Genomic DNA, 12,315 nt, shown 5'->3' with positions numbered 1-12,315 from the left:
CGCGCTCGCCCCCGCCCGGTTTTGTTCAGCAGCTGGGTCCGGGTAGGTCGTGGGCAGGCCCCGAAGGCCTCGGATCCAGGCGCGCGGTAGGGCCTCCCCTTAGAACACTTGTCACCCAGCGTCCCAGCCCGGGCTTCTGCGGGAGGCCGCAGGAAGCCCCGGAAGAGCGGCGGGAGGGAGCGGGCGAGGGCGGCGGTGACTCAGCCGCGAGCGTGGGGCGGGCGCGCGAGGGGTGATGGAGCGGCGCGCTCCGCCGGGCGGTGGCGCCGGGCCCGGAGTGGTTAAGTGGGCGGTGCCGGCGGCGCCCCACCCCCAGCCGGCCTCTAGGAGGCCGCGGCGCTCGGCAGTATTTATAGCGGCTGCGCCGGGCGCGACGCGTCTCTCCCGCTGGCCCCGGCCGCGGCTTTTCCCGGTCCAACGCTTCCCTGCCCCGCGCCCCGCAGCGAAGGCGCCATGGAGCGGCCGGCGCCTCTGGCCGTGTTGCCCTTCTCGGACCCTGCGCACGCGCTGAGCCTGCTGCGCGGCCTGAGCCAGCTCCGCGCCGAGCGCAAGTTCCTGGACGTGACCCTGGAGGCGGCGGGCGGGCGCGACTTCCCGGCGCACCGAGCTGTGCTGGCCGCCGCCAGCCCCTACTTCCGCGCCATGTTCGCCGGGCAGCTGCGCGAGAGCCGTGCCGAGCGGGTGCGCCTACACGGCGTGCCGCCAGACATGCTGCAGCTACTGCTGGACTTCAGCTACACCGGCCGCGTGGCCGTGAGCGGCGACAACGCCGAGCCGCTGCTGCGCGCCGCCGACTTGCTGCAGTTCCCGGCGGTGAAGGAGGCGTGCGGCGCCTTCCTGCAGCAGCAGCTAGACCTGGCCAACTGCCTGGACATGCAGGACTTCGCCGAGGCCTTCAGCTGCTCCGGGCTGGCGAACGCGGCACAGCGCTTCATTCTGCGCCACGTGGGCGAGTTGGGCGCCGAGCAGCTGGAACGCCTGCCGCTGGCGCGCCTGCTGCGCTACCTGCGCGACGACGGATTGTGCGTGCCCAAGGAGGAGGCCGCCTACCAGCTGGCGCTGCGCTGGGTGCGCGCCGACCCGCCGCGCCGCGCGGCTCACTGGCCGCAGCTGCTCGAGGCCGTGCGCCTCCCCTTCGTGCGCCGCTTCTATCTGCTGGCGCACGTCGAGGCCGAGCCGCTGGTGGCGCGCTGCCCTCCCTGTCTTCGCCTCCTGCGCGAGGCGCGCGACTTCCAGGCGGCGCGCTACGACCGCCACGACCGCGGGCCCTGTCCCCGAATGCGCCCGCGTCCTTCTACCGGCCTCGCTGAGATCCTCGTGCTCGTGGGCGGCTGCGACCAGGACTGCGACGAGTTGGTCACCGTCGACTGCTATAACCCGCAGACGGGCCAATGGCGCTACCTGGCCGAGTTTCCTGACCACCTGGGCGGGGGCTACAGCATCGTAGCGCTTGGCAACGACATTTACGTGACGGGTGAGTGGACTCGTCGGGAGGAACCTGGGCCGGCCACCCCCACCCTCACCCCCAGGCAGGGGTTTCTGGGGTTGGCTTTCTGCACCCCTGCGGGAGGGAACATGTCCACCTTACCCAGAAACCCACAGAATGCCGAGTCTGAGACAGCATCTGAGTACCAGCGGTCACTTCCCTTTCCCTCAAGCTGGCCGGTGGGTAAGGTTCTAGGGTCGATACTTGGGACCTAGAAGAAGAGCCGCCTGTGGGTTTCTTTCACGAGCTGCGGGGCATGCCTGGGTAGTCCACTCCTTCCAGGGAGGCGCCACTCCCCCCGCCCTGTGGTTGGAAGATACTGGGACATTCACCCTGCACAAAGGGTGCTTTCTTTTTATCCCTAAGAGATCTAGCGTCGGGCCTGGGGGTTACGCCCTGTGACACATCCTTTCTCCCCTCCCGGGGACTTCTCCCAGCTGAGCCACCGGGGCCTCCAGACGCCCGACTTGTGTCACCACTGACTAGGTTCCCTTGGGCTTGCACTTGGGATGCAAGCTGTGAGTCACATGGTGTTTAGGCTGCTCCCTTCCCAGCGACTGTAAACATAGTCACATGTTTAGGAGGTTTTCTTCCAGTTACTTGGCTCAAACCCCAAAACACTGCCGAGTCATGCTGGGCGGGCCCCAGCCCGCCCCAGTTCTGGGCTTCTCCCACATTTTTTATTAAGGATAAATCCTGGTGCAGACAGGAGGCTGCCAGCTTCTGTGGGGTGAGACGGGGCGTTCCCTGTGGCGGCTATATAAGGAAAGAAGGCCTACTGAGTGTGGAGTGTGCATTCGGGGCCCTGCGCGGGGCTGTTATCAGACCGGGGAGCCTAGGGGCTGGGCCCCCCTCCTGGCACATCCGGGAGAAAGCCAGATCTGAGATTCGCTCCCCTGTTCCCCAGGGACTCGGAGCTGACAAGTGGGAGGCATCCCAGCCTAAGGACATGCTTCACTCTGTGGCCGGAGCTCCCTGGGCCGAGGGCTCCAGGTCCAGCCGCTGCTGGCACGTCCCAGAACCAGCCCCTTTGCAATCTGAGGTCGGCCCCGTGTTGTTGGGGAACCATGCCCCTGCCCCCAAGTCTGGCCAAGGAATTCCCTTCCCAAACTGGTCGCTCTGGCCCCAGCTCGGCGCACGCTTCCATAAATGCCTCAGCCGAGCAGCTAATGGGTTTAGACAGGTGGCTGGGCCGTTCCAAACAGCTGCCCGTAGGGAATGTCGCCGGGGAGAGCAGGGTCTCAGCTGCCCCGGACCCGGTTCTCCCGTAGAAGGAAGCAGGCCCGCAGCGCAGACTTCACCCAACTGGCGTTCTCCCTTTAAAAAGCTCAGGGCCGTGAGCCGGATGGGATGGAATGGAATGTCCTCTCGGCTTCGCTGTGGCGCCATCCTCGGAGCAGGGAATGCAACCCCGGGGTCCTGGGGACCCTTCACGGGGTGACAGGGTTCAAGCTCCCTGGCAGACTGGTTAAACTCACAATCACAGTCCAAACCATTAGGCTTTGATTTTTTTTTTTTAGTTCTTTTTTGAAACATGGACAGAAGAGTGAGTATACAGGGGTGGGCCAAGGTAGATTTACAGTTACGAGTACACAAAACAGTTTACCTTTGTATTGTTATCCATTCATCGTACTTGAAAGTGGACCACTGGTTTTGCTCTGTGCCGTATTTGTACAACTTGGTGAGTTTTCCCAGACAGGACACGTGGATAACCTGCACCTAAATCAAGAAGTAGAGCCCAGAAGTCCACCGGGGGCAGGGGGGCAGCACCTTCTGGGTTGGGTCTCGCTTGCAGTGCGAAGTACACTTCTTCTCAGCTGTTCCTGGCACGGCCTGGCTCAGGGGATGGCCGAGAAGCCTGGGGTTTGGTGGACAAGGCTGTGTGCATCCCACTCCCGTGCTCGGAGTGCCCCGGAGAACTGACTCTAAGACCCGAGGTCCCGGCCTGGTTCGGGCGCTCGACGGCGTGTGGGGGGCCTCTCGCACTCCCACGGCTCGGGGACCAAACCTACAACCCAGGCCTGTGCCCTGAGGGGGGGGATCAGACTCTCAACCTTTTGGTTGGTGGGAAGACGCTCCAGCCAACCGAGTCGGGACTGACGTGGAGGTGTTATCATGGCATGGAGCGTGGCAGGGGGGCGTCTGCCTTGCCTTAGCCCCGGCACCGAGCCCCTGGCCTGGGCATCGGGGAGAGAGGGCGGGTGTTTCCACGCAGGCCCCGGGAGGTCCGCCCTCCCCTGGAGGTGCCCTCTGGGAAGTTCAGGGGGAAGCGTGGGCCGGCAACCCGCCCCGGCTGGCACGGGCTGACGCTCGCGCTGTGCGCGCCCCGGCAGGCGGGTCCGACGGCTCCAGGCTGTACGACTGCGTGTGGAGGTACAACTCGAGCGTGAACGAGTGGACGGAGGTGGCGCCCATGCTGAAGGCCCGCGAGTACCACAGCTCCTCGGTGCTGGACGGGCTGCTGTACGTGGTGGCCGCGGACAGCACGGAGCGCTACGACCACACCACCGACTCCTGGGAGGCCCTGCAGCCCATGACCTACCCCATGGACAACTGCTCCACCACCGCCTGCCGCGGCCGGCTCTACGCCGTCGGCTCGCTGGCCGGCAAGGAGACCATGGTGATGCAGTGCTACCACCCAGACACCGACCTCTGGTCGCTGGTGGACTGCGGCCAGCTCCCGCCCTGGTCCTTCGCCCCCAAGACGGTGACTCTGAACGGACTCATGTACTTCATCAGGTGAGTCCCCGTGGGCCACGGCCCCCGCGCGATCTCTCTGACCAGGCCCCCGTGCCAGGCGCACCAGCCCTGTTCTTCCCTCCACGGACAAGGGGCCTGTGGCCCGCCTGGGTCTTCGTGGCCTGTGGCCTCTGTCCTGCTAGTTCTCAGGGCGCTTTCCATGGGCTTCTGGGTTTTCTTTTTTAATTTATTCACTTTTAGAGAGGGAAGGGAGGGGGAAAGAGAGACAGACAGACAGACAGACATCAATGTGCGGTTGCTGGGGGTTATGGCCTGCAACGCAAGCATGTGCCCTGACTGGGAATCGAACCTGCGATGCTTTGGTTCACAGCCTGCGCTCAATCCACTGAGCTACGCCAGCCAGGGGCTTCTAGGCTTTCTTAATTTGGGGATCCGGGGTGTGGTGGGGTCAGGTCCTTTCCAAGAACTTCCCTAGATGCTAAGTAGAACGTGCCCCTTCGGCTGGACTCACACCTGGAGGGCCCCCTGCGGCGCTGGCGGCTCGCACGTGGCCTTTGTTGTTGAACAGGACCCGGTCCTCTCTCCGGGGCTCTGAGCCTGGAAAAGACCAGGAGAGACCTTTTCTGGACACTCAGGCCTTTGGGTGAGGTGCGGCTGCGGCAGGGGGACCCCTTGCTCCCCTCACAGAGTGCCCACCCCACTCAGGCCGGGGGCTGGGGGCCCTGCCTCCGGGCACGAGAGGCCAAGAGGCTGGATCAGCCCCACCCGCCCTGTTTGAAGCTGCACTGGTGTGTCCCTTCCCTCCCCGCCTGGCCTGGCCCCGAGAGGGCCCGTGCGTCCTGCCCACACATGCCGTAGTCCCAGGTCCCCCGGCCACTCTGGACCGGGGGGCAGGGGGGAGCTGGTGCTGAGCAGGCCCCTGCGGGGTGATGACAGTAGCCGGCTTGCACTGGGGCCTGGACGGGCCAAAGGCTGTATCTCCTGCTTGCCGGGCATTTCCGTCGCTGGCCTCCCTGACTATCGTCCCTATTTCACGGACGGCAGAACGGGCCGAGGCGGGTAGGGGACTTCCAGCCACGGGCTCCAAGGGGTGGTCTGAGGTTTGAAGGGAGGACAGCCACCCAGGTTGCTGTGTGGTGTCACTGCGTGACCACCTCCCTGGGCAGGCTGCGGCCCTGGCAGCGTGGAGCGGAGGTGGGCAGCCGCAGGGTCACCAAGCATCTGCCCAGTCAGAGCCACATGCCGCCTCCTGGCTGGCCCATGGGCATCGGGGAGCCAGGAGCCCCCACCTGCCATGCCCACCTGCTGCTCTTCTCCCCTGCCCAGAGCCTGCCTAAGGCACAGCCCAGGAGGGGCGGGGAGGGGAGGGGAAGGGATGAACAGTACTCCCCTCTGCCCCCTTCCGGTCTGGGGCTTTGAATTGGGAGCCTCAGAAGAAGGGTGCACTTTGCTTCTCAGCACCCCTGAACCCCCACCATCCGAGCTTTCCCTCCCCTCTCCCTTCCAGGCTTTCTGGGGGGCACCTTCAGACAGAGGTGGTGTCGCTTGCACGTGGCCGAGGGGCCAGGCATCACCGCAGGCCAGGAACTGCGTGTGGTCTGCTCCAAGCCCCTGGTCCTGTCACAGACGTCATCCGACCCTTCCCCCAGCTCTCCTGCCCCGAGTCCTGGTAGCTATCTTCAGGGCGGGGGTGGGGACAGCTATAAATACAGCCCTTCGGAGTGCCAAGCCCCTTGGCCAGGTCCCAGTGTCTTTGAGAATGTCCTTCCTCCCTGTGGTCCCGGAGCCAGGTGTGCCCAAGGGCCGGTCTGCCGTCCTGAGGCCCCAGGGCCTCCTGGTCTCGGTCATTTGTCGTTGCTAAGCCAGTCCACGTGGAAGCATTAGGGTGCCCCCCGCACCCATCCTTAGCCTTCGTAAGGGTTTCCCTAAACTGTGGGGGGCCAGGGGAGGTGGGCTCAGCTCTGCTCCTCTCCCCGCTCAGCTGAGCGTGTGCGCAGTCAGGAAAGAAAGCCCCCCCCCCCCACCGCCCCCACCCCCGTTTGTCCCCTGGTGGCCAGTGCAGGCCCAGCCCTGCCTCCCTCGAGTGCAGGGAATGCCTGTGTCCGATGCGCTTCTGCGTTCGTCCCAGCACCGCCGTGCGCGTGCTCGCTGGCGCCTGCTGGCCCACAGAGCCCCCTGCCTGGACCGCCACCCGTGGGGCCGCTCCCGTCGGGAAGGTGTCCTCCCGCACCCCGGCCCTGCTTCTGTCCTGGGAGCAGCTGTGCCCTCCTCCCCCAGCCTTGTCCACCCTGGTCCCCATGTAAGGCCCCTGCAGAGGGATGGGTTGGCCACACTGGCCACCAGCCTGGCATGTCTGGTGGCAGTTTGTTCCGCCTCTGCTTGGGGCGGGCGGCTGACCCACTGGCTTCTGGCCGTATTCATCACAGCGTGGGCCTTGACGTGGTGACGTGATTGGAGGGAGAAGTCAAAGCAAGAGTGCTGTCCTGTGACTTGTGAGAAGTTGTGTGAGATTCAGATTTCTGCACTCCTTACATAAGGCTTGTTTGGGGGTGCCCGTGGCTGCTCTTGTCCCTAGAGAGCGCCCCAGATGTTTCCTCTCGGGCCCTCTTGCTGAGCCCTGGTGCGCGATCATTACTTCTGTCTCGGGGGAGCGCCCTTGCTTTTCAAGGCTGTGCCTCGGAGCCTGTGGTCGCAGGGACCGGGACCCTGCAGACAGGGTCGGCCCCAGGGGAAGAGCCGTGTGGGGGCACCTTCCTTCCTGTAGCCGCCGTTACCCTGCCAAGGACGCAGCAGTGGACGGGGTGGGGTTGGGGGGCTGACAGTGGGGGTACAGGCAGAGGCGTAGGATCAGTCTGGGGCACTGTGCAATGGTTGCGGGAAGCTGGCCCGGTCTGGTCAGCTCTGAAAGGCTGTCTGGCACAGGGGGCCAAGTCCAAGGCGAAAGGCTGAGCAGGAGACGGGTGGGAAGGACCCTGGTGCCTTCTGGATCTGCAGCCAGTGTGGCCGCAGAGAGAGGGGGGCTGGGCAGCAGGGAAAGGGTTAAGCACCTTGAGACTGGGCTCTCTGAGTGTAGGGAGCCAGGCCAGAGGTAGGTGCGGGGCCTAGAATCGGGGGTGGGGTCCCACTGGGCGCTGGGCTGTCGGGCGGCACCAAAGACGACGAGCCTGGAGGGATCCCCCTGTCCGGTGCATGGCACCCGGAGTACGCCCTCTGACCCCTTCAGCGCTCTCGCTCTGACCCCCCCCCCGCCCCCCCGCCCCCCAGGGACGACTCGGCTGAGGTGGACGTGTACAGCCCCACGAGGAACGAGTGGGACAAGATCCCGTCTATGAATCAGGTGAACGGGCGCGTGTGGGGGGCACGAGCCGCCGCGAGGCGGGTAGCGTGCTGGGGAAGAGTGTGTCGCAGCGGGGGCAGATGGGGGGGGGGTGCACCCACACACAAAGGCCCTGGAGCGGGAGTGCCTGGTGCGTCGGTAGAACGAGTCCTCAGCCCGGGGTGGCTGGTGCGGGTGGACAGGCGGCCGAGGTCACACAGAGAGCTCTCCGGGGGCTGCTCTTGGGAACAGAGCATTTATTGAGCACCTGCTGTGTGCTCTGAGCAGGACACCCAGACCGCCGCTGTTGCCGGATCGGGGGTCTCGCCCTCTGTCTGCCTGATGAGGAGAGGGGGGCGGAGCTGGACGGTGTCAGGGGACCAGGAAGCCTGGGCAGTGGCTGGCCACGTGGGCGATCCCCTTAGCCCCGGCTCCACCTACATGCACCACCATCTTTATTTTTTTTTTCTTTTCTCCCCCTCCCCCCCACCAGTCTTCCTTAAAATTTCCAAACCTGCTCCATGGCCAGTGTCAGAAGTCACAGCATCACAGCTTAGCATCTTTACACTTCATACATGTAATGTTGTGCTTTCCCCACACACACACGAGCTACACACACTCGTTACAGCAAGTCTGAAAAAGGTGGGGGTGGTCCAGCCCTGTGGCTCGGAGCCCAGGCTTTGGGTCAGGTCCCAGCTCTGTGACCCTCGCGGCACAAGGCTCCATTCTCCTATCATGAAGGTAGGGAGGACAGTCGTGCCTGCCTTAAAGGGCCAGGGACGCTCACAGGGAGACTCGGTGCCCCTGTAGCCCCCTCACCACCATGGGGACTAGGCGTGGGGCCCGTGTTCATGGGTGGGGGTGTAGCGAGGGCGTCGGCCGGCCCGGGGCGTGTGCGGAACACGGCTCCTGGCCGGCGCCAAGGCCAGCGGTGGTGAGGCCGCCTCGCCCAGGGGCCGCGGGCACCCTCCCCATGGAGAGGGGCTGCAGCAGCTCTGCCACACCCTGGCTGCCGGCCACCACTCACCTGTCCCCCTTGGCCCACAGGTGCACGTGGGGGGCAGCCTGGCCGTCCTCGGAGGGAAGCTGTACGTTTCGGGGGGCTACGACAACACGTTTGAACTCTCGGACGTGGTGGAGGCCTACGACCCTGAGACGCGGGCGTGGAGCGTGGTGGGCCGGCTCCCGGAGCCCACCTTCTGGCACGGGAGCGTCAGCATCTTCCGCCAGTTCATGCCCCAGACGCCCTCGGGTGGGCGCGGCTTCTCGCTGGACAGCGGCACCGTTGACATGGACCTGGGCCAGCCCCGGCCGCCCCAGAACCCCCAGGAGCTGCACTAGCCCTGGCCTGGCCCGGGGAGGGCCTCGGTGCAGGTAACCCGGCACCTCGGGGGGCGGCGACCCCCGCCTTCGTGCCCAAGGACAGGTCGGGCTCACCCGGCGGAACGGGGGCTGTCGGGCTGCTGAGGGAGCCTCGGGCTCCGGCGCCCGGGTCGTTTCGTGCGCCTAGAACCTAAGTCACAGCTGCTGGGGGGCCGGGGCGCCCCTCCCTCGGTCCAGGAAGAGCTGTCTCGCTGCCTGCACGTGGCTCTGGCTCCAACAGGTCACCCCCCCCCCACACACACACACACACACCCAGTCATCTGTCTCCCAGCACCGACTGACTGGCTCCCACCTGGGGAGAGGAGAACCCCACTTGGGGCGTGAGCGGAGGGGGACAGGTCCTCCCTGGAGAGCCCGAGAATGGCCATGGCTGTGGTGGGGTCCCAGACTTCACGTCCAGTGTGGGGTATCCTAGCAAACGGCCTCCCCAGATGAAGGGGTTCACACACCAAAACACCCCTCGCAGGGGTGGGCTTCCAGCAGGGGAGGAGCTCAGACCCAGGGGCTCAGGGCGGTGGGACCTCGGGGCGGGGGGGGGGGGGGCCAAAGGGATCTGCCAAGTGTGTGCTGTCCACAGGGGACCTGGGCTGAGGCAGGCACTGGCCGTCCGTGCCCACCCCCCACCAGCTGGTCTGTGGTCATGCTGCACTTGGCCCCTGCGGGACCCCTCCGGACTCGTCGGGGTGTGAGAGGGCGAGAGCCTGCAGGTGCAAGGTCGCAGCCCGCTCCTTCCCGGGAGGCCCCGGGAGCTCACCCTTGAAGCCTGGCCAGGCAGACAGCTGCAGGCGCCCTTGCGGGCCGGCAGTCCAGAACCCCACCTCCTCTGGGGGCAGCAGGCCCCGGGCAGTGCGGCCTTGGGGTTGGTTCCAGGTTTCGAATCTCAGTTTGGCCTTTACTCTTTGAGTGAAGGGGGCTCGGAAGCAGGGTCCGGTGTGATCGGGGATGTGGTGCAGAGGCCTGCGGGCTGGGGGCGGGGCTCCGGGAGCACCCAGGGAGCCCCGCAGTGCGGGGGGCCCTTTTCTCTGGGAGTGGGAGTGGGTTTGGCATTGGGTGGTCCTGTGCCCTCAAGGTCCCCGGCGCAGCTTTGCTGTAGTTTGCCTTCCCTCCGAAGAGGAGGGTGTTCGCATGTTCCTCGCCAGGTGCGTTGAGTAGGTGCTCACCCAGCAGCCTTTGCCGGTGAACTGGGTGGAGATGTGTCCCCCCCGGGAGGAGCCAGGGCTAGCAGTGTCGCGTCCCCCAGTGCCACCTAAGGCCCCTTCTGGCCACATGGCCGTGGTTCTGGGGAGGAAGCCTTACGGTCTTCAGGCCATCGGGTGGGTCCTCCAGTGCGGTGTCATCACTTCAGGTTAGACAGTGTGGTCCGGACACCCTGCTGGAGCGGCCTCAGCTCACGGCTGTCCCTTCCCTTCCCCTGGGGCTCGCTGCTCACCTGGCGCCTCTGCACCCTCTGTGCACCAGGCACTGCTGGAGGGCAGGTGGGGTCGGCCCCCACAATGCTGCAGCCTGCCCTGGGCCTCTGCCTTCACCCCTCCTGGTCTGAGGGTTCCCCTGGGCGAGTCGGGTCCCATCTGGCCCTCTCCACAGCCCTCATTTCACTTCCCGGGGACGGCTGTTCTGTGCTCTGGGGCGGCTGCCTTCGGTGGCCGGGACCTGGCAGTGGCAGGGAGTGAGCAGGCAGGGCTGGGCTGCTCGGGACGGATCGAGCCCTGATCGCACACTAGGCACTGAGCTTGGTGCCAGGGACCGCCCTGCCCAGTTAGCGCGGGGACTTTGCCACACGGGCGATGTGGTGACTGCTGTGACAGGTCATCTCGGGGCTCTCAGGGGGAGACTGTGGGCCTTGGGCTCGGGGACTCCCGGCCCTCTCCCTCGGGGCTGTCTGCACAGAGGGCCTTTCGGCAGCTCAAGAAAGTGTGACTTCTGCAGAGGGTGGCCTGTGCTGTGGTGGCGGGACCTGAGCTCTCCTCCCCTCCCTCCAGCTGGGCTGGGCGAGCGAGGTGTCACATAAAGCTTTGTGGTTGAGACGGGGCTGCACACGCTCTCGTTTTTCTTGCAAAACCAGCCTTCCTCCGGCACTCCCTGCAGAGGTTCTCAGGGCAGGGGGCCGCTGTCCCGGGCTCGCTCCCCTCCGTTCTTCACTGTGACTGCCCTCGAGGGCCTGACCACCCCACCGTCTGGCGACGGCCCAGGGGACAGAGAGGGCTGGGTTTGCGTCCTTCTCCAGGTCTCCACCACCCAGACTCTGTCTTCGGTTTCAAAGACTAAGGATGGGAAGGGGAGGCCGCAGCCTTAGCAACAGCCAGTCCCTCCAGACTCCAGCAGGGGGTCCGGGGTCGGGGACGCCCTCTGGCTCATCCCGCTCCCTGGCTCCCCCGGCCCAGTTCCAGGTTGCAAGCTGCACCCCTTACCGATGTCCGTGCACGGGCCGGGGTCAGAGGGCCGGGCCAGCTGGGGGTGGGACTGTGCCCGTGTGTGGAATGCACACACCTTTATCTGTCTACAAGTCAAATTAAGTTATGAGAGGTCGGCGGTAGTATTTAATGCTCATCTAGGACGTATTGTGTATTTATGGCTCAGAGACCCCTCCGGTGTCCCGCACCCAGGTTCAACCCCAGCAGGTGGGCAGGTTTGCGTATTTATTTGTCTGTTCTGTAGGCTTCCACGTCCGGAACCCTGTAAGGTTTTCGGATGCCTCCAATATGTACTTTTTGAAATAAAAATGTTTCCTATACACGTGGTGTCATTGCCTTTGTCCTGCTGCAGCTGCGTCTGGGACACCTGGCCAAGTCTAAACACTCGGGGCCACCCCTGTGCCAGAGGGGATGGGCCAGGTGGAGTGGCCGGGGCGAAGCTTTCCAGGTCCTCTCACCACCTGAATCGTTACAAGGTGCAACGGGGAGGAAGAGGGCAGCCAAGCCTGAGACGTGAGGGACGCCCGTGGTGGCTGAGTGCCTCCCGCCTCCCCGGCCCCACCTGACAGCACCCGGCCCCTCCTCTGGGTGTCATCCCTCCCGCGGACCCTCCCTCTCCAGGCCATCCTAGGAGTTGGCAGGGCCAGGGGGCAGGACCCTTCCACTGGAGGGGCCCGGAAGAGGCCGTGGAGCTCAGGAAGGCTCCCCACATGCACAGAGCAGCAGGCCTGCCCGAGCCCACAGAACAGGCTGCTGCTCACTTGGGGGAGGGAGCACTTTGAGGCCGCACTTGGCTCCCTGTTGACACTTGTGCCAAACAGCCCCACGCAGCTCACGACCTGGGTGTCGGTCATTGATTGCACCTGAGCGTGTTACCACAGAGCTGGTAGTGGTCAAGGAATAAAAGGACGGACAGAGGGGCTCCCCCTCAACCTCCAGGAGGGACTCAGCACAGCTCGGGGCTGGTGTCTTGGGGGACCTCCTGTGATGGGCCTCAAGTCGGGCCTGGCCTGGGTTCT

General features: G+C 65.2%; 1 protein-coding gene across 1 annotated transcript; it reads left to right on the top strand.

Annotated features, from left to right (window-relative positions):
• The first annotated feature begins 352 nt into the window (after positions 1 to 352).
• On the top strand, positions 353 to 9,255 carry KLHL21 (kelch like family member 21). Its single transcript, XM_028511547.2, has 4 exons — positions 353 to 1,474; positions 3,820 to 4,225; positions 7,451 to 7,523; positions 8,550 to 9,255. The coding sequence occupies exons 1-4, from the start codon at positions 454 to 456 to the stop codon at positions 8,841 to 8,843; spliced, it is 1,794 nt and encodes a 597-aa protein (XP_028367348.1). The 5' UTR covers positions 353 to 453; the 3' UTR covers positions 8,844 to 9,255.
• The last annotated feature ends 3,060 nt before the right edge of the window (positions 9,256 to 12,315 follow it).

This window comes from Phyllostomus discolor, chromosome 5, assembly GCF_004126475.2.
Source record: "Phyllostomus discolor isolate MPI-MPIP mPhyDis1 chromosome 5, mPhyDis1.pri.v3, whole genome shotgun sequence".
Classification (NCBI taxonomy): domain Eukaryota; kingdom Metazoa; phylum Chordata; class Mammalia; order Chiroptera; family Phyllostomidae; genus Phyllostomus; species Phyllostomus discolor.
This window is presented reverse-complemented; position numbering and strand designations above follow the sequence as displayed.

Bases quoted from the DNA above. Each gene is read 5' to 3' on its own strand.
- KLHL21 (XM_028511547.2), top strand. From the start codon at position 454: ATGGAGCGGCCGGCGCCTCTGGCCGTGTTGCCCTTCTCGGACCCTGCG. The intron at 1,475-3,819 runs GTGAGTGGACTC...GCGCCCCGGCAG, and splicing joins CAACGACATTTACGTGACGG to GCGGGTCCGACGGCTCCAGG. The intron at 7,524-8,549 runs GTGAACGGGCGC...CTTGGCCCACAG, and splicing joins AGATCCCGTCTATGAATCAG to GTGCACGTGGGGGGCAGCCT.